General features: G+C 38.0%; 1 protein-coding gene across 3 annotated transcripts in view; it reads right to left on the bottom strand.

The window, feature by feature from the left end:
• The window catches only part of gem (gemini), a 47,792-nt gene that overhangs the window by 6,795 nt on the left and 15,453 nt on the right, over positions 1–25,544 (bottom strand). For 2 of the 3 annotated variants that reach the window (XM_065229067.1, XM_065229068.1), the window contains exons 3-4: positions 13,406–13,475; positions 12,923–13,344 (exon numbers count right to left, since the gene is read on the bottom strand). In XM_065229067.1, coding sequence (XP_065085139.1) covers positions 12,923–13,344; positions 13,406–13,475 — 492 coding nt within the window. Of the gene's footprint in view, positions 1–12,922; positions 13,345–13,405; positions 13,476–13,541; positions 14,144–25,544 lie in introns of those variants that run through there. The other variant, XM_065229069.1, reaches the window with a different exon arrangement.

The following is a 25,544-nucleotide window of genomic DNA, read 5'->3' as shown; positions in this document are numbered from 1 at the left end:
TTACGATAGATTTATGTGGGTTTGCAAGGGAATTATACTATTGAAGTATTTCAGAAAGTGCCCATCGGTGCTCCTTCTATTTGCGTGACAAACTTTCATTGTTGTTTTCATTGAGGTATTACTCAGGGAACAATGTTAAACACCATTTTGGTACATGGTATTGTAACTAATCTTATATGTGCTTCATTTTGATTTGGGATAGGTGTTTGAACTATGGCTCGGGATTTCCACTGTGGTGTGCTTCTATTGTGACATACCCATATGTATTTTTGTGGTGCCACATAGTGGAAACGTGAGAGCGTAGTTGGAACATTTACCCTATACAATATACAATTTAAAATTAGCTTGGAAACTAACTTCAAAGTGAAGCATTTGAGTCACTTGAAGGTGTCATCTGGGACGAACAAAGATATAATTAATATATGTAAAAGCCAGAAGTACTTGAAACACGTTAAATTGTAGTTTAAAAGCATGGGTTATGATTGTGTAGGTAGATTAGAGATTTCAGTTATTTATTAAATAAACTTCAATTATAGAATTCAGAAAGTTAATTAACATAAGAGATAGGACGCGGGGGGTCCGCTTAGGGAGGCGACTAGCCTATGAAGTTGTATAATAAATCTTCCTATTTAGTGTATTTGTTAATTACAGACAATGTCAATAGCGAAAGTCATATCTTCAACCAAGCGCTTACGAACAAGTGAAATTTTAGGAAAGATGTGTTAAATATGTTGATAGGTTTGAAATAAGAATTAGGATTGTTGTGCTTTAGTTTTCGGTAAGGTATGATGTGTCAACAAAGCCTTTTTGAGCAAATTTTCAAACATCAAATTGATTGAGTGATTTATTGAAAGACATTGCGTTGCGAAAATTGACAAGTCATACATCTAACATAGTAGTAGTAGCAGTGTTGCATAATCTTATCACAATTGCTGCAAATAGTGCTGGAGGGCAGGGCTGAATACGGATCAAAACTAACATAACTACTAACACTAAAATGATCCCGGAACTAACACTTATCCATTGCACTTTTAGTTATATAATAGTTTTATTTTTCTACTAAGTCATCTATGTTTCTTTCTATTGTTTGGATCAAGTACAACTAATACTAATCTACCTTTATGTATGTTTTACTCCCTTTTAACCCATTATCTTTATGAATGGCGAATCATATGACGTGAGACACGTACAAGCTGGAACTCAAAGAATTACTTCGAACAGGATGTCAAACAAATTCAGGACCAATCCAAATGAGACCAGAAACCAACAAGGCATCGGGGAGTTATATATTCTGGGAGAGGTATTTGATAAATAATCAAAAAGTGGTAAGTTAAAATCAGAGCCAAGGATCATGAGAGGTAATTGTCAATAATTCATTAATTAGTAGAAATCTCGATAACTTTTTCAAGGGAGCGTATTGGCTTTTGTAGGCGGTGCGTTTGGTCGTTGATTTGGCTTAACTGGTGGCTCGCCCACGCGGGCTGGCACTATCATCAGATAGGGGAAATTTTCCTCTACCTGCTGGTGGTGTTGATAAGCGTGTGCGAGCTGCCGGTTGCGCCGGATCGACGATCGGATGCATTGTTTGCAGGAGCTGGTGCTTCCCTTTGAAAAAGTAATCGAGAAATAACCATATTATCCTGTAATTGATATTACTATTTTTATATATCAATGAAATTAGTCATGACAAAGTAACAGATGGGGAAGGACAATAGACACAAGTTGACACAATAAACAAGACAAGTCGGGGTTAATACACAAGACAAAATGACAAAATAAGTGACGACAGAAGACAAGACTGGGACAAAAATCAACCTTAAAAAAAAATGCGCAATTATATTATCAAAACTATTTGGATCAGCACAAAAACAACAGTGACCAAACGGGCACCATAGCCTAGGAACGTCTGTGTGTTGATTTAAAATAGAGGCTCATAGAAGCAAAATTTATCAATAAAAGGGGTCCAGTGTAGAGTTTAAGCAAGTGCTGCCACTGGATCACTACAAAAAAAAATTAAAAAAAAAAATCAAGGAAATTGTAGAAACCAAAGAAGTTTCAAGAAAATTTCTGGGAATTTCCGGAAACTTCAGTTTTGCTCAGAGAAAATTTCTGGAACGCAATACAAATTATATGAACATCCGGAAAATGTGAGAGTATTTCAAGGGTTTGATCATGGAAATTTCAAGATCTATAAAATTTCGAAAATTTATCTAAGTTGATTAGATCACATCAACGAAGCTCCAGCAAGTATTGCATGCACCGATATTTTCAAGAAATTTCAGAGAACTTCTTAGAACTTCAGATATTTTTAGATTGTTTTATTATATTCAATGAAGTTCCGACTACTTCGCGGACGATCAGATAACATCAGAAAAATCTCATTAATTTAAAGAAATTTGCTGCGACTTACAAGGAGTTCCTTGGAATTTTATGATTTATCTGAAAACTTTAGAAGATTCAGGGTAGCTATGAGAGAAGTATTGCGAGCATCAGGTTAGTATCTCAAACTAAAATAGAACTTCAAGGCAGTTTCATTAGCATCAGAAATATTTTGGGAACTTTTAAGTTGTTCTGAAGACATAATCAACGGAGATTTCTCATGAAAATTTGCTTGGAGTTCTTCTCATCATTCGCTTTTATTCTCCCGAAACGCTCGTGGAATTATTTCAGAAATATTCTTGGAACGCTTCTCTGAACTTTCTAAAAAATATCACAAGAATATAGTTAGAATACTTCTCAAAATTCCATTGAAATAAACTTCAAAATGTTCGTTGAAACTATCCTCGGAATTCAATTTTCTTTTAATTTTCCTAGGAATTACCTTGAAATTCTCCTCAGTAAGAAATCCTATCGAAAGATTCTCAGAATTTTCATTGAATTCATTTCAGATTTCCTTTTTAATCTCACTCCTTTCCTTTGAATTCTACTCACATTGAAAGTCTCCTTAGAATTAATTTTCATTTCTCCTCACAAATTTCTTAGATTTCTCCCCTCTTAATTTGTTTGGCAATCTTTCCGAATTTATTTGAAGATCTCCTGGAGTTATTCTCAGATTTAATTGTCATCCTCCTTTTAGCATCCCATTCGCCCTAAGTTTTCACCAAAAAAAATATGAGGAGTTATGCTCCGATTTCATTGTCTTTCACAGACGTCATGCAATTATCCTTAGAATGCCCTTGGAATTTTCATCTGAAGTTCACAGGAGGAGACATTCCTAAGAGTTTTCAATTCAAGGTTTTCTTGAAATATTATTCAAAACTATATCAGGCTTCACATAAAATTTAAAATTCCTCAGAACTACCACAAAAGCAGATTGCACTTGTTTTTCTCATATTTTTTTTCCCAGAACTCCCGTGGAATGATGTTCTTAGAAATTATAATATATAAAATGCCATGAGCCTTAAAACTGTGCAAGGAATTTGACGCAGTTCAGAATTTACTAAATTTGTGGGAAATAAGCATATTCTACGAACAAAAAAAAATCTTTCAAAGCCTCTGAATTTTTAAAATGTATTTGTGACTGAAGATCAATTCATTCTGGGTCTATAAAGTTCATTGTGTAATGTTTTAATTTTGAAATGCATTATTTTCTTTGGAATATCCGTAGTGAGGAATTTTTAATTTTCCTGAGTAATGATAAGAATCCCTGAGACTTCCAGGTATTTTCAGGAGAAATAAAGTTCTCTGAAAATTCCCGATTTTTTATGTTTTTCCAGGTATTGGACACTTGGAGGTTAAGTCATGAACTTTCTATTGAATCTTTTGCTATAAAGGTTAATATCGTACATATTTAAGTGTTTATGAGATTCTAAGTCTAAAACATCAAACATTTTTTTGGTATGCCATCTGAACGACGAACTTTCTTCCTTTAGGTCACTTTTAAGTCACTTTTATACAACTATAAGTCACTATTTCGTCACTTATTTCTTCAAAATGGTCACTAAAATCACTATTTTTGACAGCATTGATCGCTACCAGCCCTGTTATTGAGGTTTCGCTTGATAGATCATACATATATACAAGGTTGCAAAGACTCATTTCAGCTAAAATAATGTTTTTCGGAATAATAAAACCAAAAGATGGTATGATGGCATGTTTTACTTGTAACTTACAAGAAGAGGTTACAAAGTATGCGTTGGAAACATAAAACCTGTAAATTTTGCTTTCTATGAGTCACAATTAGCGATTTGCTGATCGCTGAGTGAGTGAGTGAGTTTGTGAAAAATCGCTGATTGTGACTCTCATGAAGTGAAATAAACAGGTTTAATATGTCAAACACATTCTTTGCAACCTCTTCTTGTATCCTACCAATCCAAAATTTGATCATGGCATCTAATTATTTCATAATTTAGAAAAACATTGTTTTAGCTGAAATGAGTCTTTGCAACCTTGCATATACAGTGAACTCTCTATAACTTGGTATTGAAGGGACCATCGAGTTATAGAATAACAATCCCATACAAAATCGCTATAACAGTAGCCATGAAATTAATTTTTACTATGGTTCTATAACTCGATCTCGAGTTAGTTGTGGAGAGTTGATTGTATACATATTTTAATTTCGACTACATTTTGTTGTTGCATAAGTTGTTCTGAACCATTTCTCTTCCAGTTTTAGCATAAAATTCATGATCCGGAAGCTGTTCAAAATCAGCCTTCACTAAAAAAGATTTGAAGGTCACGAATGCCGTGCTTTGAGATGAACTAGCCTAATGCTAAAAATCTCATTAATAACGTAGGAGAATTTACGTATTCTCGTCAATCTAAGCCGTGTTCACGACCTATGAGCTTTTTCTCGACGTGACACACACATATGCACTGTTAATTTGTTTACATCATCTGCAGTCTGCTTCTCTATCCATTTCAATCGATAAAATTGATCAAAACAACGCTCCAAACTTCTCAGGTGAATGTGACAGCTGACGGCAACCTATTTTTCTTTGGCAACCTTTCCCTTTGAACTGCCTGTTAACCTGCTGTCCTATTATCGGAAAATCGAAATCAGCAGCATTTTGTAGTGTGTGCAAAATGTGATTGGACAGTCGCAAAAACCTAATCAGATTGAAGCTGAAAGACTAAGGAATCGTTTGAATACATTCAGCGAAGTGGTTTGGTGAGAAAATGCAGTGAAATTACCGTATACATTTTGGTTGCCGAAAACAGTCAATGGGTGCCAAAGCCGATATTTACAAAAAAAATAATGCCATGCTGAATTTCAAATTTCTGGGCCTCTTGTTTGATCACCATCTTGGAAACTGAATGGAAAATTCCAAAACCAAAAATGACAAGAGATATTTGCAGGGTGGCCAGTGAATTGTCATTTTGAAATTCCTGGTTTTCCCGGAAGAAATGTAAAAAAAAATCCCGGCTGTTAGTACTCAGCAAAAAACGAAAGTGTTCAATGGTTACATGTTTTAGAACGTGACCAAGTGCAAATTTGGAAAGTTTGTGACAAAATTATCTTTATCACCGAAATCTGTGAAATTTTACCGAAATCTCAACAGCTGAACGTATCGGTAAACAGTTCGGTGATTTTTCACAGATTTGCTGTAATTTTTCAAAGCTGAAATGGGCCGATTGATATATTCATAAACAACCCATTATTCACTACGATAAAGTTTTGATCGATTATATGCGTTGCACCACAGATAACAGAGATCCAACTTCCACCAGAAACTTGTGTACAGAATAGTGGGAACATCTCCGTTACGAGGCACTAGCACTAGCATGTTCCACTTTCGCCGAATTTGGCGCTGATGTCGATAAATTTTGTTGAAAATTGCCACTCGGATCTACGGAGTACGTTCAGACTATAGAGTTATAACATGTTATAGCGCTATCTTGATGGTGGATTCTGTGTTGCAATTATTTGACAACCGTTATAACATGGTATAACTCTCCAGTCTAGACAGCGTTTTAGTGTCTAGTGTTAGTTGTTCGGAAAGCCTTCACACCTCAACGCATGGGAATCAATGCACATCACCAACTCACAGGAGCCGTTGATGAATGAAGATGATCCTCCCGTAACATCATGCCTGTTCAACTTGACAAAGCTGATAATTCAGTAACATCTCTTCTTTTTGGGCTTCTACGTAACAATGTGGGTCTATTGTAATCATTCGGACATTGTCCCGTAGATGGCCAGCATCACACCCGAAACCGGTCGACAGCATTTGAGTTGACTAATTTTTGCCCGTTCCACCCTTTACGCGACCGTAAGGGTCTGTTCACAAATGACGCTATTTTTCGGCTGAACTTCAACCATTTGAGCTGATATTCTGTAGATAACTAGTGTATGGCTGACACTAATCACATACGACAAATCAGCGTAATTGGTTGAAAGACGGCCGAGAAACAGCGGTGAGCAGACGGTACCACCCACCACACAAATGGATGGATTATTGTATTGATTTTAGAAGCTAAAACTGAAAAATATTGGTAGACAGATATTAGTATCGAAAAAGATTATTATTTCGTAAAACATAAATATTTCCTAGTTTTCTCCTGCTTCTTCTTCCAATTAGTATATTATTATTCTTATTCTTTCCATTTCAAGCTTATTTGGTTATTGCATATTAGTTTATTGTGTGCTCTCAACTTAGTGGTCTAGATGCACTTCCACAGTTATTAATTTAGAGCTTTCGATGTCCGTTGTCATGTTTGCATTATTATAATTGTGTGACAAGTTCAATCATACTCTATGTCCAGGGAAGTCAAAAAAATTTCCAACCCGAAAAATTCCTAGATGGGACCGGGAATTGAACCCAACCACCTCCAGCATGATCTTGCTTTTTATGTATCTGCGTCGACCGACTGAGCCGTAGTTTATCCTGTGATGTGGAACAGCTAGCAGTGATCCGAAATTCATGAACCTCAAGTCACGAATTTCGGAACAAATCAATTTTTCGTTTACAACCCTGCGCTTTGGTCAGAAAGCGTATAGGGCGTCGTTGTGCCAATTTGGTCGGGGTATATTTCGAGTATGAGTGAGTAATTGCAGTTAGATCAAAAGTGCCTGAGAAAAATGCAAGCATTTTCGCGGATTACCCGGAGTTGCTATAGTGAAGGCATGATCACAGACAAGCAGACATAACATGCTTAAGATGTTCATCGAAATTGCTTTTAACGGTCAATTTAAATGTTTCTTAGTTGTTACTACAGCCACTTGTGGCGTGCATAATCAATTCCCTTGCGTTTACACGCTACAGTCATCTGTTGAGTGTAAACAACAGATGGCGGTAGTGTTTACAATGATAAATGTTCAATGTGTTGTGTCTGTTTGTCTGTGATATAACATTGAGGCACAGACAAACAAACATAACTCTCACAAGTTGTTCAAAGAACAAGCATTTAACGGACAATTTAAAGTATCGTAGTTGGTAGTACTGCCACCTGTGGCGCGCATACTATTCCCTTGGTTTTGACGTTTACACACTACCGCCATCTGTTCAGCGTAGTGCTCACAGTGTTTTACAGTGAGTAATATTCAATGTGTTATGTCTGTTTGTCTGTTATTGAGGTAACGTAAGGATACAATCAAAACATTGAGAAATATAACGCATCACTTTCAGGAATACTTCACTTCGCAACCGATGAACCATTCTGACGGCCATATGAGTACCCAAGTTACCATTTAGTCGCAATATAGCTTGTGTTTACTTACTTTGCTTCAGTGTGGTTAGTTGAGGAATCTGATGAAACTATCATTTCTTGAAAATCCCTTTCGAATTCCATTCATTCTCTTTTCGTACTTTGCATATAACACCATCTCATACTAAACTCTACATTGATTCAATGACTCATTCCGAGTGCTCGGTGGACCAGCGATTTAAGACGCGAGCCTTAAGCCAGATGATAACGGCAATACAGTAACAGATGGTGGACATGAGATTGACCACACCAACCAGCGAGAAAGAGTAAACATCGAACCATGTACGGAAATTAGTGCGGATTTATCTCCCTCGGAAAACAAGAAAAATCTGGGAAAGGCGGAAGGAAATTGCTAAACGCGCTAGGTTTGAAAAGTATATTTTCGTATATTTTGTGTATGTAATACTAATATCCAATTGATAGAGGTAATACATACATGCGGGGCTTATTGTAAGTGAAAGTAACCTCGGAATGGGCGTGACTCTCCAGACATTCTGAAATGAGTTACTGGATCTGCAATAGAGCTATCACCATCTAACTCCCGGACTAAAGCTGTCTACAATGACCATACATGCGGCATTGAAGAGAGAGTTCTTCCATAATAAAACTGCCGGCCAGTGGGGGTTAGAAGGAATACACACACACATAAATCAATTTTTCGTTTACAAAAGTACATTCTGAATGAAAATCATGCAATCGTGAACATTTTTCCACAAATTAAACGTAACGCCTGCGATATGGTGTACCGGGCATCAACAAAAGCAATCAAAGTCATACACACTTAAAATTTTTCGCCGAGATTCCAACAGCCGAGTAGTTCTGCAATTTATGTTGCCGAGATTCAGTAAAACAATTGCTGAGACTCAAATAACATTTTGCTGAGATATCAGCTAACAAACAGATATTTTGCAGAGATATCAGCAAAAGTAAATCCCGAGGTAATCGGCTGTTGGAGATTTTACCGAGCTAGATTAAGTGTGTAGAATCGTGAACTCTGTTCTGTAAATCATGATCTAGTTCTGGTAAACGTGATTTATGTCCATGAGTTGTTCGAAAACATGGCTCATGGACTGTACAATGTCAACATTAAAATAATTTTCAATATTATAAATAGAGTGAGGAAGTGGAAGGAAAACAACGGAATACTTGATGCAAGTTTCGCCCACACCGCAAACTGGCAGCAGGCATCTGTCCAGCAGATGAAATGGACACACTTTCAGCTCAACAAATCAACACCACCTTCGATTTCTATTGGAGCGGCGGGAGCAAGAACACCAGATGCGTTCGGGGATCCTTTTCTTTGAGGTTTACGGCCAGTTTGATGACACTTCCCAGCCGCTGGCATTGTGCCGGACCACCATTCTGATGATACGGCTCAGCTGCGTTCACTAATGAACAACACACTATTCTTGACGGATACGAGCACTCTGTAAGGATAAATTCAACAACAACTGAAAATGACAGCTGAAACTTTGCATGTGATCAAAGTTTCTTGATTTCTGGCACGAAAATCACATTTATGAGTTCATGGATCACGAAATCATGATTTTATTTTGTGATTTCTGTAGCGTTACGAAATCTTTGATCGCGCAGAACAGGCGTCAACTAAGTACATAGATTTGGAATTTATTTCATGAAAATGTGTTTTACTCGATCACTTTTACGGAAACTAAGTAATGCATTCAAATGAACTAGCAGTTCAGGTTATCGTGATTTTTTGTTCACGAATACCAAACTGGTGCAGCGTAGTCCAGGACACTACGCACCAACGAGCAGTAGAGTGTTTTTAGAGCATAGACGTCGGTAAAGTCGTGCAAACTTAACAACCAGATAAGCATTCCGATTCGGCAAGTACGAAAAAAGCCACTCTGTTATCCAATCGGGAAGAAAAAGTGTCGAAAGCTTTTGCAAAATCAACATAAACCGCGTCTATTTCACGAGACAGTGCTGTGACATAACATATTAAATTTATTCCTGTAGACCGATGTTTCATGAAGCTGGTTTTCCCAGATGATTGAGGATGCAGCATTATACAGAACCTTGTGCACCAACTTTTCTAAAACCTTGCTTAGACAGCAAAGTTTAGTTATGAACGCGATCTCAGCTGCCGGATTTATGGATTGGTACTATCGATGCCGTTTTCTATGCAGTCGGGAAAGTCTTGTCCTCTGCAGCGAGCTACTGAATAAACGAGCAATTGGGGATGCTAGTGTGGAAGAACAATTTTTCAGAAGCAATTGAGTTCTTTAATTTTGAAAAATATATCGGTTTTTATATATCATCTGAAAGAACTTCGTTTTCTGAGCACAGCGATATTTTTTTCGAATCCACTCACTTTCATCTCGATTTTTAAATCAAGATTTAAAGCAAAATAATAACTTCACTGTTTGACACTAAACTTACAAACTGACAGTTCGCTCCCATACAAAGTGACACCGAGGGGCGCTAATAAGGTGATTTTTGCAAATGTAATCGTACTTATTTAAAATAGTTCCAGTGTACCAAAATTGATGAAATTTTGGGTTTGGGTTCCATTTCTAATGAAGATTACGAACATACATTTACCTCAATACCCTTAAAGAACCCAATTGGGGAATGCCTCCATCCCGGGCACCTTGTTTGTGTCAATACCTTCTAGAGATTTCAGTATTTCTTCTGAAGAAACCTGGATAACAGGAAGAGTGATGTTATGTGAAGAAATATGAGCAAAGCTGTAATGTCGAAGTACAGGTGACACACTGGTGTACATATTCTCGAAAAACTTAGCAAATGGAACAGCTGTTTCAACGTTAATACAAGCATGAGTTCCATTGTAATGAACGTTGCTTGGAATACGGGCGGATGATTTTTGTTTCCCAACAAAATCCCAGAAACGCTCGACTTAATCCTTGATAGATAGTTTTTATACATGGAGAAGAGAAATTCGTTATAAATCGTTTCTACTTCGCAAATGCTAGCTCTGTCGTTCAATCCTTGTCAGGAAGAACCGGTTGCTTGGTTTCCTTACATTGTTACGGAAATGTATCAGCTCAGAAGTCCACCATGGTTTACTGAAGGCTAAGGTAATCGGTTGCCTTTACCGAGCACATGTACGATGAAAACTTCGTACAGCTTGTCATACAAAGCTGCAACTATTTCGTCCACTGCTTCGGTCTGCAGTTGAAGATCCCAGTCGATACCAGCAAGTACATTATTCAGGAGATCGTAGTCGCATGCTTGGAAGTCGTTTAAACTCTCGTCTCGGTCGTCCATTGCAGCCAGATCGTCGCTGCTCTCGTCGAGTAGTAAAACGAATGGCAAGTGATGATTGTCAACGGGTAACAGTGGAGTAGGGGGTACAATGACGCCACGGATAGAACGACATCAGCTTTTGAAGGACGGTTTGAGATATGCTGAACTGCACTTGATTGAGCTGAATATACGTTGATGCATGAATTCGGTGGAAGATAAATGCTGATAATGTAAAGCACATGATGCCCAGACCTTACACTTACCACTTGTTCGAGATGGTCGCAATTGGGCAAAGAAACATGTTCACAAATCATCTTGGTTTTAACCGCGATTAGCGCGTGAGTACTGACTGGTCAATTCATTGCGATCGCATCGGAATAAATTGGTGTACAGGTATACCTTGATATAACGTCACTGTCACTTTTGACTTCCATCGTCGATTTCCCGCACATTATCATTTTCGAGGGGTGCGACACATCTAAATCTTGATTTTAAATGGTCGAAAAATCTCACACTACCCGAGCAAAGTAAAATAACAACCTGATATCATCTTGAGAACAAGTCTTGTTATTCCAGACATCATATTGTTTTCAGTTGGTATCACATTACTAATCTAGTTATCAACCTCGACTAATTTTGTATCAGTTATTATCATGAAAGAATACGAAATGGTGCAAGGTAAGTTCAAAACTTCTAATATTATCCGCATGGTAAATAGGAATAAAAAACACTGACAATCATATATCAGTTATCAGTGTAAGGTTTTAACACCAAATTGATAAATTATTTTTAAATTTGTTGAATAAAATTGCATGGATCACAGAATTTGTTATCAAGATGTTTTCAATGATAACTAAATCAGTATTTTTTGTGATATCCAAGGAGTACTTTTTTGTTATATTTTTTGTTATGTTGGCTGTTTATTCAACCACAATGATAACACGTTCAGTTATCAAATCTTGATAATCGGGTATCAGAACGTGTTATCATTTTGGTATAATCCTTTGCTCGGGTAGCGAATCAATCTACGAAAAATCTTTTTTCATCTCTTGCGAGTAGATGGGTTACTCGCATCGCTCTCCACCTTTTTGCAGGAAATCTTCAAAATCATAATCAATCGTGTTTCTATCTATTAAGCGCGAGTGCATCTCACAACAGCAAAGCAAAAATTTCCTACATCTTAGATAGAGTCGTCCCCTCGGTCATATTGAAGATGGAAGTCAAAAATGACAGTTACGTTATATCGATATATACCTGTATTTTTATTTATTCTTAGTCTATTTTTAACTAAGTTTAGCAAAATTAGATATCAATTTTATCAACCATTTTCAAAACAGTTGTTGATCATTGATGAATATATTCACATGCCTAAAATTGTTTTCCTTGTTCCATTAACGAGGTCCATCCATGCAATTTGGACGTTTAGAAGTTCATAAGTAGAGCTACCGAATGAGTACAAAAAAAAACTTCTAACAAATAGCACCTTCGAGCTTCATTTTCAAAATTCAAAAAACAAATCATGAGCAGAACATCATAGTTTTAAGAATTTAAAATCTGTGCTTGTAGTGGTCAAAAAGAACTTGTTATAGTCCATTCTATGCGCACGAGTAGTGATGGTCCAAAAGTGAGGATAGCATTTTTGGCTGAAGTGAAAGTGAGGATAACAAACTTCGCACTTGAAAATGGGATTACGCAAGTGTGCGAGTTAGAAACGTCAGAAAGGTCAATAGGCGATCAAATCTTTTTTTCAAATGTTGCTTCACCATCATGAGTGTCAATTAGAGTTGGTCAACTTTTTTACAATCCCCTACACTGCCCCTTCGATCTGTATTGAGGTCCCAAACAACAATACATTCTCCCACCCAAATTTAAAATTCTTCCGGCGATCCGGATCGTAACCAATTTCGTTCACAGTTGGCACAGTTCTAGGGGACCTCAATACAAATCGAAAGAGCAGCGGGTCGTTAACCGCCATACAAACTTGACCCACTAGTGTCCATATCACTTCATCAAAACATCAAAACTAAGCAACTTCACTCACCTGTACTATCATATCGGCTGTTGTGCATAAAGTTCTGCAATCCACTCATATTGCCAATATTACCCGTCCCATTACCGGCCATTCCTGGCACCAGTTCCTGTTCATTACCAACCACTGGCTGTTGCACCCCATTGTTGTTGCTGCTCAAGCTTTGCTGCGGATCTCCTTGGCTGTGATGTTGTTCTTGTTGCTGTTGTTGCTGTGATTGTAGCTGGTCTGAATTTTGCAACTGATGCTGGTGATGCTGATGATGAGACGGATGTTGTTGTGAATGTTGTTGGTGGTGTTGTGGTTGCTGTTGTTGCTGTGGTTGTGAACTTGAGCCTTGAATACTTTTAGTACTTTTTATCACTTCATGGCCAAGTTTCTGGGGTGGAGAAGGTATTTCTTGTTTGAAGACTGGGAAGTTCAGCAATGAGTCACTGTAAACCATATGTCAAACATTAGTCTAAATAACCAATAATTAATGTAAAGTATACATACCTGATATATCCATTATTTGAAAGTTCGTTACTTAAGTCTAGGTCTAACTCTTCGGGCCAGCGCATTGAACCTGTAATCAAAAATGAATAAAACGTAAATGTGTGTATTTAAAACCACCCTGTTCGATAGAAGTTACTTAAATCGTTATGGGTGTTGTTCACGCTGGCATTGAAACATTTCAACTTTTTTCGCAAAAAATCTTTGTCCATGATTTCCTCATTCCCATACGCTTCGCACATTTCAACGACCGGTTTATGCTAAATTTATTCCAAACCACCGATTCGAGCATTGACAATACCGCTGCCGTAGATCTAGTGAACTCACGTGGACATTGTTGTCAAGCCTGTCGCTCTGGCGCTCCACCAGCAAAACAGAATCGACTTAATTTTGCGTTTCAAACGTAAACAAACTGCCAGCACACTAGACTGACGGTGGTATCACTCTAACAAACAGGTTTCACGATCTGAACAACATGCGATAACAGGGATGCAAGTTCAAACTTAGTTGTGTGGCCTATTATTCTTCGTACTACAATCTGACGGGGGCGAACGCTTAAACTACGTCCCCATTATACCAGACTACACGTGGTTCAACTGTTCGTGGCTCACTAAATGGGTCAAAAGTTCTTAAATGAAATCCACTTTCCATTCACTCTGGAGCATCCTATCCTCGTTGGCAATAATTAAACAAACAAACACCCAACCGACGACTTAACCATAGTGAATCCTCGAAAACGAATCAACAAGCTAGTCATATCATATCAGGCACCAACCCACCATCATCCCCTGACGGTACTCTATGCATCGCATCAGTATGCGAGCCATATAACAAGCCATGCGAGAAAAAGAGCGACAGCCCAAGAGAGCGCAATTTGTTTGTGTAGACGGTTATCACGAAAAATTTACACGTTATCAACGTAATTATTAAATAAATCAAAAACACTTTGTCACACCACCACCACACCATCATCACCATCGCAATGACTGCGCGGTTGGAGCTTTAGCAGATCTCATCCTCATAGTTGTTTTTCCTATATTTCTCTGAGTGATGTGGTATGTGGTATGGCAACAGGCAGCGCGAGCACAAATTTACGCTACAAACGCTCACGACAGCAATCTATACCTACACCAAACATCCTCGGGAGTGATAATGCAACTTGCACATGCATTGCTGAGAATTCAGTAACGTCAGCGAATGGAGGATCATAAAGGGCCACCCACATTAGATTAGATGACGTAAATTTGACAGTTAGACGCGTCAGATCCGGATCTAATGTGGGTAGCCCATAAGACTTTCTATCACACTTTTCCTTTATTGCCTGATAGCAGTGCGAAAATCATGACAAAAGATTCCAAAAGCAGTTTCATTCAATGTAGATATGGAAAATTATTTATAAAGAACGATATTGTCTATTTCTAGTATTGATAACTTAAATTTGTTTTCTGCAAACGAAGGTAGTCTGTGTTATCAGTTCCCCGTATCCAACAGTGAACGGTTAATTTGAGAAAATAATGCTGGGGAATTCCTGGAGACCATGACGTCCTGCAGTATAATTGAAAAATGTCATACCACTACTTTCATTTTGGTCAAACCAATCTTGGGGCCCGATTATGGAAGCCGATAGGAAGCGTTTTTCGAAAATAAAAATTACTATCGCATCAAAGACAATACACTTCAATCACGTCGAAAATATGGCGTCACGAAAAGAAAACAACATTTTTCGGGCAATGAATCTATTGAATCTATCTTGTTGAAAATTGTTTAGTTAAAACAATACTTCCAAAAATGAGCAATTTTTTGCATCAATTTTAGCACCAAGCATTATCTGATTTGACGTTGTATTGATAAAGTTAAAAAAAAGGTTTCAACAGATATGTGTTTGCTGTTTAGTAGGTACGAACAAGCTGTTTCGACTTGCGTACATGCTACATAGGCAGTGTTCCATTTGGTGAATTTCTAATTAACGTTGACACTTCGAAAATAAACTGAAAGGTTTGAAAAATCCTCTGTTGTCGATCGGCCGATTCCTTATCTGTCGGAAATAAGTCTGGTAGAATAGCAGGTTTGTTTGAAAAAAAAAAATCATCTGTCAAATTTAAGTGAAAAATCACCAAATGGAACACAGCCATAATATGGCCCCTGATACTATTGATGTTTCATTGAGATGAATGTAGAAAGGTGCACCGATGTCAAAAAACTCCGATGGCTTTGGATCTGATTGACAGAATCTGCATATATGAGCAATTTTAGTGAAGCGCTTTTTAAAATTTCGATTTCTTAATATACAATGAAACAATTACAGGGTGCGTGACGAATTTTTGCAGTAAATGGCATATTTGAGAAAAAATACACCAGTTAGTTATTCTAGCAATGAATTTTGTGCGATTTATTTTCTTTCGCAACATATGGAAGTTGTAAGTAAATTTATTCAAAAAAATTGCCTTCCCTTTCGACGACTGTAGTTAGACGCTTCCGGAAACTGCAGTATGCACGTTTTAAAATGTTTCGATCCATAGATGTCATCACTGCCTTGATTTAAGCTTTTAGCGACTTAAGTGTGGTGTGAGGGGTTCTATTGGTATCTAGTTGGACGGCCAAATTTCTTCCTCCCAAATTTACGAAATATTTTCCGTAAGCCATTTCTGTGCCGACCGAATTATTTCTTTCATGCATACTCTGGCGCGCAACAAAGCGACAACGGCTGACAGATTGCTCTCTTGTTTCGACATCTTTACGTTTACTCAACATTGTTTGTTTAAATCTTACACCTAACAGTATAAGCTATCCAGTGCTGCCAAATATATCTAAATCATGATGCACAAGCATGAGAAATTACTATTTGAAATTTACTGCAAAAATTCGTCACGCACCTTGTATATGAAATTTTGCTCATTTGAAGTCGATACATTGATCTTAGACCTCCCTTAGCTTAGTCGGTACATGTGCAGCTACAAAGCAAGCCATGCTTGAGGTGGCTGGGTTCGATTCCCGGTTCGGTCTAGGGATTTTTCGGGTTGGAAAGTTTCTCGACTTCTCTGGGCATAGAGTATGATTGTACTTGCCATGCAGTTATACTAATGCAAAAATGGTACAGGCATCGAAAGCTCTCAATTAATAACTGTGGAAGTGCATCTTGAACACTAAGTTTGAGAGCACGCAATAAGCTAATATGTGATGAAATCCGTGCTGAATTGTAAAGCCGTGCATCTGAATCAAACAACAAATTGCTGTGCAAGTTATACCAACCGGTGAACACTCGTGTTTATTACAGTTACCATGGGGACGTAATTTGTGATTATCCCCGATCCTTTTCAAATTGTATCATTATTTATGTACGGTCCTTAAATTTGAAATGACGTTTCACATTCATCAAGGCCGATTTTCATTCGAATAATCGATTAGTCGATTAACGAACCGAAAAGTAAAATATATATTATATAAACATTAACTTCTCCAGAGAATCATCACCGATCGTTTCAAACATGTGCTGCACACTAATTGGTGGAACAATGACAGCACAGTGAACAAAAAATAATTGATTAGTTGTTAATCGAGTAATTAAAAATGCGACATCTCTGATTTTGGTGTGATTGTTTTGATAAAAAAGTGCGCAAAATTTCATCTCTACCGAAGGGGGCAGCAAAACCACAAAATTACCTTGCATACGGGGGGTATTCATTGGATGAAAGGGACCGTGAAAAAGGACACTAAAATAGAAAGTTTTTCTTCCGACAGTTTCATCTTAGTATTCTTCTTTGGGTATACTACCACACCAATCGCTTTTCTTCAACTCGACACCTAACCAAGCACGCCGTCTCCGTACAACAGCTTCTTGAAATGGCTAGTCCTAATGATACGACTATAGTTATGGGTGATTACAACCTGACGATGAGGATCTCTAAGGATTCTTACATCTCAATGCTTCATCTGAACAGGAACTTGCTGTACTCGAGTCCTTACTGTCTGCAGGACTTAAGCAAATCAACGATCTGGTTAACGCGAATGGTAAACTTCTCGACCTGGTTCTCATCAGTAATTCAGATCCTATTGAGCTGTTTGAACCACCACCTACCATTTTGAAAGTTGATCACCATCATAAGCCGTTAGTTTTGAAAGTTGATATCCGTTCGAGGGACCATCCGTCATCGTATCCAGCAGCTGAGTACAATTTCGCACGGTGTTATGTCGATGCTATTAATGCAAGGATCTCAGCGTTGGATTGGATGCAATTACTTAACTTACCTACCATTGATACCACCGTGTCCGTATTCTATGACAATGTTTATCAAATAATCCATTATCTGTTCCGGTAAAGGCTCGTAGACCTTCTATGCATTTCCAACAACCGTGGTGGAATCCGAAATTGCGTAATCTGCGTAACCGTCTGCGTAAGGCCCGTAAACGTTACTTTCGTTCCAGGACTGCTGAAAACAAGTATGATGCGTAGCTTGCAGAAGCCGAGTACGACAGTTTGCATGAAGTTCGCTTTCGTGAGTTTATCGATAACTTCCAGAGTGGCTTCAAAGAAAACTCATCGTCGTTCTGGTCTTTCGTAAACGCTCGCAAATGATCAGCTGGTATTCCGGCAGATGGCACCTACTGTAATCGAAGCTCTTCCACCAATGACACTTCTGCAAACCTCTTCGCTTTCAAACTCGATCAAACTCCTTCGCAGCAGCAGTACATCGACCAGTTACTTAACTTCAGCCATGCATCGATTCAGGATGCATCGAAAGGCCCAGGTCCGGATCGATCATATTCCAACGTCTTTCATCATGAATTGTGCAGCATCGTTGGTCACACCCGTTATGCCTATCTTCAATCGTTCACTCCAGGATGGCGTTTTCCGGATTCCTGGAAGTTTGCATCAATTACACCGATCTTCAAGTCAGGTAACGTTCACAGCGTGGAAAACAACCGACCTATCTCGATCCTTAATTGTTTGGCCACATGACAAGTTGTATCCAGCTGTGCAATCTATAATCTCGGAGTTCCAGCATGGATTCTTGAAAAAGCGCTCGATGATCTCCAACTTGATGTCCTATACCAACACTCTTATTGGTAGCATAGAAAAGCGTCAGGAAGTAGACGCCGTTTACATTGACTTCTGTAAGGCATTCGATAAAGTCTCTCATGACCTCACTATCGCAAAGCCACTGAGGACCTCTTATTTTCGTTTCATTTATTAAAGACGTGTGTGACCACTTAAGTTCCTGTAAGTTGTTCTATGCTGACGATTTGAAAGTCTACCGTGTGATCAAATCGTTCCTATTTTATGCTCTACAAACTGACATCGAGTGGTTAACATCGCGGTGTCAGATGAACGGAATGCAAGCAAACACTGGCAGATGCAGAGTCATTACCTTCACCAGTAGTCACTATAGTCGCTATATTCATAGTCTGGCGGATAGAATCTCGGGAACTAATTGAACTGTCAAATAGCGGAACCAATCGAACAAATCACGGCCAACAACAGAAAAGAGCACATCAGCTATTGCGAACAAAACTTCGGAAACCCTTTTCTCGTGACTCAAGGCTCGCCTACGCAAACTAACACCATCTTTGGGTTGGGGAAAGTTTCGCTTATCCGATGATACTGGCGATTTGCGTTCGATTGGCGAGGAAAGAATAATCAACGTTTTGTTTATAAAATTTGATAGTACCTTTTCAATTGTTGGTCTAAAATCAGTGTTGGCAATATCATCAACAAAATGATATTTTTTTGCTCTCATACGCTCTCAATATCACGCGTGATATTGCAGCAAAATACCATGCTTGATATTGATTTTAAAAGCTCCTTTGATATTGCGAGACTATTCACAACAAGCAAAAATCAAGCTGAGAGTTGACTCGACACAAAAATGATTCCGTTGCACATCGCTTTCTTAGAAAGAGAAAGTATAGTTTGCTATCTCTTTTTACTGTTTAACGATGGCAGACACGAAGTGACTGTTGCCAGCCGTTATGGAAGTTTTGGTTGCGTTCGGGTGTAAAGCAAAAATCATGAAGCTCAATCTCACCACAGTTTGTGGAGATTTGCAGCTGGTGAGTTTTGTTAGTTTGATATTCCGAGAAGCAGCTTGCAAAATCAACCGCAGTTGTTTGCTTGTTGATTTTTGTCTACGAAAATCAAGCGGGATCTTGGGCATTGGTGAGATTTTATTTTTTGATATTTTCCCAACACTGTCTAAAATATATTGAATTGGTTCCGCTTTTTGATAGATCGAAATTCTATCCGCCAGACTATGAATATAGCGACTATAGTAGTCACTCACCGATCAGATTTGATTATTTGATCGATCAATTTCCGCTTGAACAAGTTGATTCTATTCAATATCTTGGACTTATCTTGGATAGCAAACTTAGATTCAACGAGCACATATCTATGTCAATTTCAAAGGTTAATTTCTTGCTTGGATTCCAGCGTCGCAACGTTGCGCAATTAACCACTTCATTCGAGCAGTTAAAATGACATTTACTACCGCTCGAGCTTCATCATTTTGAGATTTTTCCTTCTAGAACCACGAGAAAACTAGCCAACATTTGTGCGTTTCATAAAAAAATTGAAATTAGTTGGTCCAGTTTTGTGAAATCGCTGGTAGAAAGTCACGCCAAAACTGCTTGACAAAGTGGTCAATTCGATGATGAGCACGTTTTGAAAACATTGTACTGCTCTTTGGCTCGTAGCGTTCTTGAATATGGAGTACACATCTGGGCTCCATATCATGCTTTGCACATCGCGTATCGAAAGAATCCAGAAACGTTTTGTCAGATTCGCCTTACGACAGCTTCCATGGACCAATCCCGATAACCTACCACCATACGAACACTGATGTGCGCTATCGGACTGCAAACACTATCGAGTCGCCGAATCTTCCTGCAGAGGCTATTTATGTTTGACATGATTAGTAATCATATTGACTGCAGTAGTGTGCTCCGGGATATCAACTTCCACGGTCCAGCTAATCGTCTCCACAATACGTACCTCTTGTGGACTCCTCGACACCGTACTTTTACCTTGATTTGTTTTCCGTCGATCTTGTTTTCCGTACTGAGTACCGACGCCAGGGAGGCAGCTCCCAAACCTGGACCTTCCATATCGACCCATCAACTCATGGACCGGGGACCAACAGCTTTACTTCCCTCCTTTCGAAGGAAGGCGTGATCTACTGTGATTGAACCCAGGCCCTTTGGAGTGAGAGGCAATCACGCTTACCCGGTGGTGTAGTGGTAAGCGTGATTGCCTCGCACTCCAAAGGGCCTGGGTTCAATCACAGTAGATGCTGCTGTTCTTTGATGAATATTTTGGCTTTGATTTTGGTAAGCGAAATCGCCTTCGCTTTCTTCTACATTAGGGTGCCCCAAAATTGCACAATGTCTGGAAATCTGGGGGCTCACCCTCCAAATGATAGCTAAGGGTGTTACAAACAAACTTTTGTATGGTGGCAACTCTGGGAAATGTTATTTAGAGGTTGCCCCGATGAGATTTTTGAAAAAGTTCACAACTTGAATGCTTTTTCCGATTGAAACTTTCTTTTTTGGTTCTACTTGCTCTCCGCTTATATTTCCTTCTATTGAATTCTAGAAACTTCGAAACAAATGTTATCAAGTGATTTGCAACAAAGTAGGTGATTTGTATTGGACGATTTCAATGATAGTTTGATTTGCTGGTGAATCACGAATAACTTTTTAACGGCTCAAAATGCGGTTAAAGTGTCTTCGGCAAAGTTTTTTTTTCCATAAATTTCCCATCTTTTTGCTGCATTTGATTGATAATAGCGCTATGTTTGATACCCGATTTTGATGACTGAATGCAGTGATGTACCAAAAAAAACATCATTTTAGTGAATTTGAAAACAATTTAACTAACAAATTGGAAACAGAACATGCCGTAGCAATTTTTTTCTCTTATAGTTTTGACCCTTGAGAGTCTGCAAAAAATATAAAAGGGCAAGGTTTCACTGAAATTTAAAGAACTAACAATATTTATTGAGTAATTGCTATGCAAAATGGACTTTTTTCAAAAATCTCGTCGGGGCAACCTCTAAACAACATTTCCCAGAGTTGCCGCCATACAAAAGTTTGTTTGTAACACCCTTAGCTATCATTTTGAGGGTGAGCCCCCAGATTTCCAGACATAGTGCAATTTTGGGACACCCTATTCTACATACTACAATTTTGCCTACTTAACCCAGTAGAACGAAAATAATTTAACGAATCTCCTAATCCAAATGAATGATATTGTAGGCACAGAGAACAGACGTCCAACTTCCGTCAGAAACTTGTGTGGGAAGTGGGAACATCACCGTTACATGGCACGAGCATCTTCCCATTCCCGCTAGTTCGAAGATTATGATCGTTTGATGGGAAATTTTGAACCTTCTCACTTAATGCTGCTCTCAATCAACGATATTTAATACTGAAGTGTTCCTGTCGTTCATTGAGCGCTTCCTCTAAGCCACGCTCATCGTCGTCGTGGTCTATTGGAGCGATACACTGGGATTGCATTGGGTCATCTTGAGACTGATTTTATTCATGGTGGAGCTTTTACGCTTGCTTGGGGCATGCAGCATGTGACCGAGCTGTCTGCGAAACGGACTGATGATTTGACGTTCAGTTTGACAATTTACATGCATAATATTGTATAACAGTGTGTTAGTTGGATTTTCATTCACGGTGGTGCTATTTCTGTCTCCTATCGATCGTTAGAGTCATGTATCTTTTTGCTTTATGTCATCTTTGACAAAAGCATATTTGTTTATTTGTTTATTTGGTTCTACATCAACAGACTGGGTTTAGCCCTAATGATGGATTAAGCAATACTAGGAAATACAATATAGTCAAAAAGTAACAAGCTGCACAGGCCGTGAAGTCCAACTTAATTCCTAATTCTTTAAACTATATCACTATCTCTGACGCAGCGTCTCGCGTGCCAAGTGAAAATCAAATAAGGAAGCAACACGATTGAAAACCCTTTGTAGCCCCACAGACAAACAGACGTAACACTTCATTGTGTATCTTCGTCCACGCATTTAACGGTTGATTTGAATATTATCAGTTCCGCGAACTACTCGCCACAGCGCTGGCATCGGATCACTTTGACGTTTCTATACATTCTATAGAACTTTTATGCAATATTGTTCACGATTGAGCGAGCAAGCTTGTTTTCCGCGAGAAGCCCGAGAGATGTCGTTACTGAGGTCCTATGTTTTGAGATACTATGTTTTCAAGAAAAACTTTTTCTAAGAGTTACGTCTGTTTGTCTGTGGTAGCCCATTGATAGCACCATATGAACTATAGTTTGTACGACGAAAAGGTATCTTCAGCATTGCGTTGCTACGGAGTGCTCGTGGTTGAATGTTAACGTCGATTTGTTGTAGAATAGAAAGACAATCGATTCTGCCCTGTAGAATGTCTGCCACAAACATATTAAATGAGAAACAAAAATCTTGCTTGACTAGCCAAAATCATATATATCAGAACAACAATTGGTCTAGTATATACCTTCTTCTTCTTCTTCTTCTTCTTCGCATTTCAAGCTTATTGCTTATCGCTTATTAGCTTATTGCGTGCTCTCAAGTTAGTGTTCTAGATGCACTTCCACAGTTATAAATTGAAAGCTTTCGATGCCTGTACCATTTTTGCATTAGTATAATTGTGTGGCAAGCACAATCATACTCTATTGCCCAGGGAAGTCGAGAAATTTTCCAACCCGAAAAATTCCTAGACCAGACCGGGAATCGAACCCAGCCACCTCAAGCATGGTCTGCGCTATAGCTGTGCCTTTACTGACTGAGCTAAGGGAGGCCCTCAAATATATAGATATGAAATGCTTTGTTATGCGCAGTTTGTAATTAACTCTTCGAGCACCAAGCCAAAATTACATTGTTTATAATATATTCGATTTAACGGTTTCTGATGTTTTTATCATGTTGAAAAGGATCTTAGTTCCGCTTAGATCAATAATTAGTCAGGTCACATGGTGGCGGGTACAATATTTAATTTTAGTTTAGGTTTTTCAAATTGTATCGAATCGGTACACGTATTAGCAAGTTAAACGGAGTGATTTCTGCTTTCATATTTTTCACAGAAAGCTTAAAATATTTCTTATAGAATCCTGGAAAATTTTGTTAAAAAAATAATGATCCGAATTTTACGGCACAACAGGTAAAAATAGTTTGCGTGGTGATCATATTAATGGAAATCTGAGGAAGTTATCTTTAAAACGATATAAAAACATTAGAAAACGGATAAATAGAATCCCAGATAGGTAGGGTAGGTGTTCCAGTAATAATGATGTACCTATAGTAGCTATAGGTTTTCCACCAATAATGGTGGAAAACCAGATAAGTTTATTTTTCATCACAAATAAACCCTCTTTAAATAAAGTTGAATTCAATTAATTTTGCTTAAGATGTTGACTCCTTTGCACCTATATTTATTTACGGTAGTGTTCTTATAATAGTGGAATCAATAAGAAACCAATGCGTTTCACTTTTGTAGGAACCAAAGTTAGCAACTACCACAACTACTGGAACAGTGTTCCTATTAATGGAAGACGAGTATGAAAATCAGCTGAATACTGGAAAAAAAACACAGTGTACACATTGATAATATTGAAGTATTTTTGCTGGAAATTCTTTAAACTCTTATTTCATTGACAGCTGCGGTGGAACTTCTTCTTCTTCTTAGAGTTAATCAATAAAACATTTTAGAATTCTTAATCTGATCACACGATTCCAACTAAATTTTTTAAATCCGATTCAGGAAAATGATTTACATTTGTATAAAGTTGCATTTCTAATGAACTATACTGACATACCTACATAGTGCAATTACGCATTTCATTGCATCAAAATACCGAGGACACGTTACCAGTTAAAACCGATGAAAACGTGTTTTTGTGTGAATGTCGAAAGAGGTAAAAAAAATCAGGCAAATGCAACTTCCCCTCACCGGTTATAATTTCTAGATGCCAACGTTTAGTGTAAGTCAATTACAGTCATCATTCGCAGGATGGGGGTTTTTCCGTTGGTTTTTTTTTCTTCAATTGAATGACGTACCTATGAGCTAAAAAGCAGTTATCCGTTGGACAACTTTGTAAAACTAGACTGCTTTAAAACTTTCGATTGAAATTCATTACATAGGATGAGGCTGCATCCCAACATATCCCAACCAGCAGATTAGGACTGTTTATGATCTGATTAGCGTGTGTATAGGATAAAAAAAAAGCAAATACAGGCCAAATTGAAAAAAAAACTAATTTCTAAATTTACCCTTTCCGATTTCCTTGAAACTATGCATAATAGCTCGCTATGGGCAATCATTCAAATTTGTGCTGGAGATCAATCTCATTTGTCAAAATGGCGTAGTAGATATATATTTCAATAGCAGTAAAACATCTCGTCTAATCGAAATAACGTCTGAGATACAGTTGTAGAAAAATAGATGAAATTTTCAGAAAAAAAAACACACGGTAAAAAGTGTTGGCCAAATATTAAAAAAAAAAATATAAAAATGCGTTTTTTTCTAATGTTTTTAAAATTCTTTTTATTTAAAAGCTTATTAAAAATAAGTCTGATATCATATTGTAGTTTCATTATGCAGTCAACCAACGATTATTGTTAATACATTTTAGGTCATTCGTGACTTGTGTGGGTGTGATTTGACCTCAAGAGTTTCAGCTTGAGAAGTATGGATGCTAACCACTTACGCCCGGCCGGTATTCAGTAAATTATTAAGAATGCAAAATCAGCAATCAAATTGGTTTAATTAAAAGCTGGATCACCCTATAAGCCTGCTAGAAACCCGATAACGGCAGTTTTTGCAATATAAGGCTTATTTTAGCGTTATATCAGCATTAGATTGCACTTTTTGCATGAGCGGGCTTGATGGTTATTTAGGTAGTTTTCAGCAAATTTTTATTTAGATCTAATCTCCAGCTTTGCTCGGGTATAGTATAGTATAGTATAGCATAGTATAGTATAGTATAGTATAGTATAGTATAGTATAGTATAGTATAGTATAGTATAGTAAAGTATAGTATAGTATAGCATAGCATAGTATGCACCAGGTTGCACAATGCCGTAGGTGGTACGAGCTCCAAACTGTTGTTAAGAAGGAGACCCACCTTCATCCG

This window comes from Ochlerotatus camptorhynchus, unplaced genomic scaffold, assembly GCF_037179485.1.
Source record: "Ochlerotatus camptorhynchus isolate MF236.1 unplaced genomic scaffold, CSIRO-AGI_Acam_v1.1 ptg000307l, whole genome shotgun sequence".
NCBI classification, from domain to species: Eukaryota; Metazoa; Arthropoda; class Insecta; order Diptera; family Culicidae; genus Ochlerotatus; species Ochlerotatus camptorhynchus.
The sequence above is the reverse complement of the archived record's forward strand: the minus strand, read 5'-3'. Positions and strand labels throughout refer to the sequence as shown.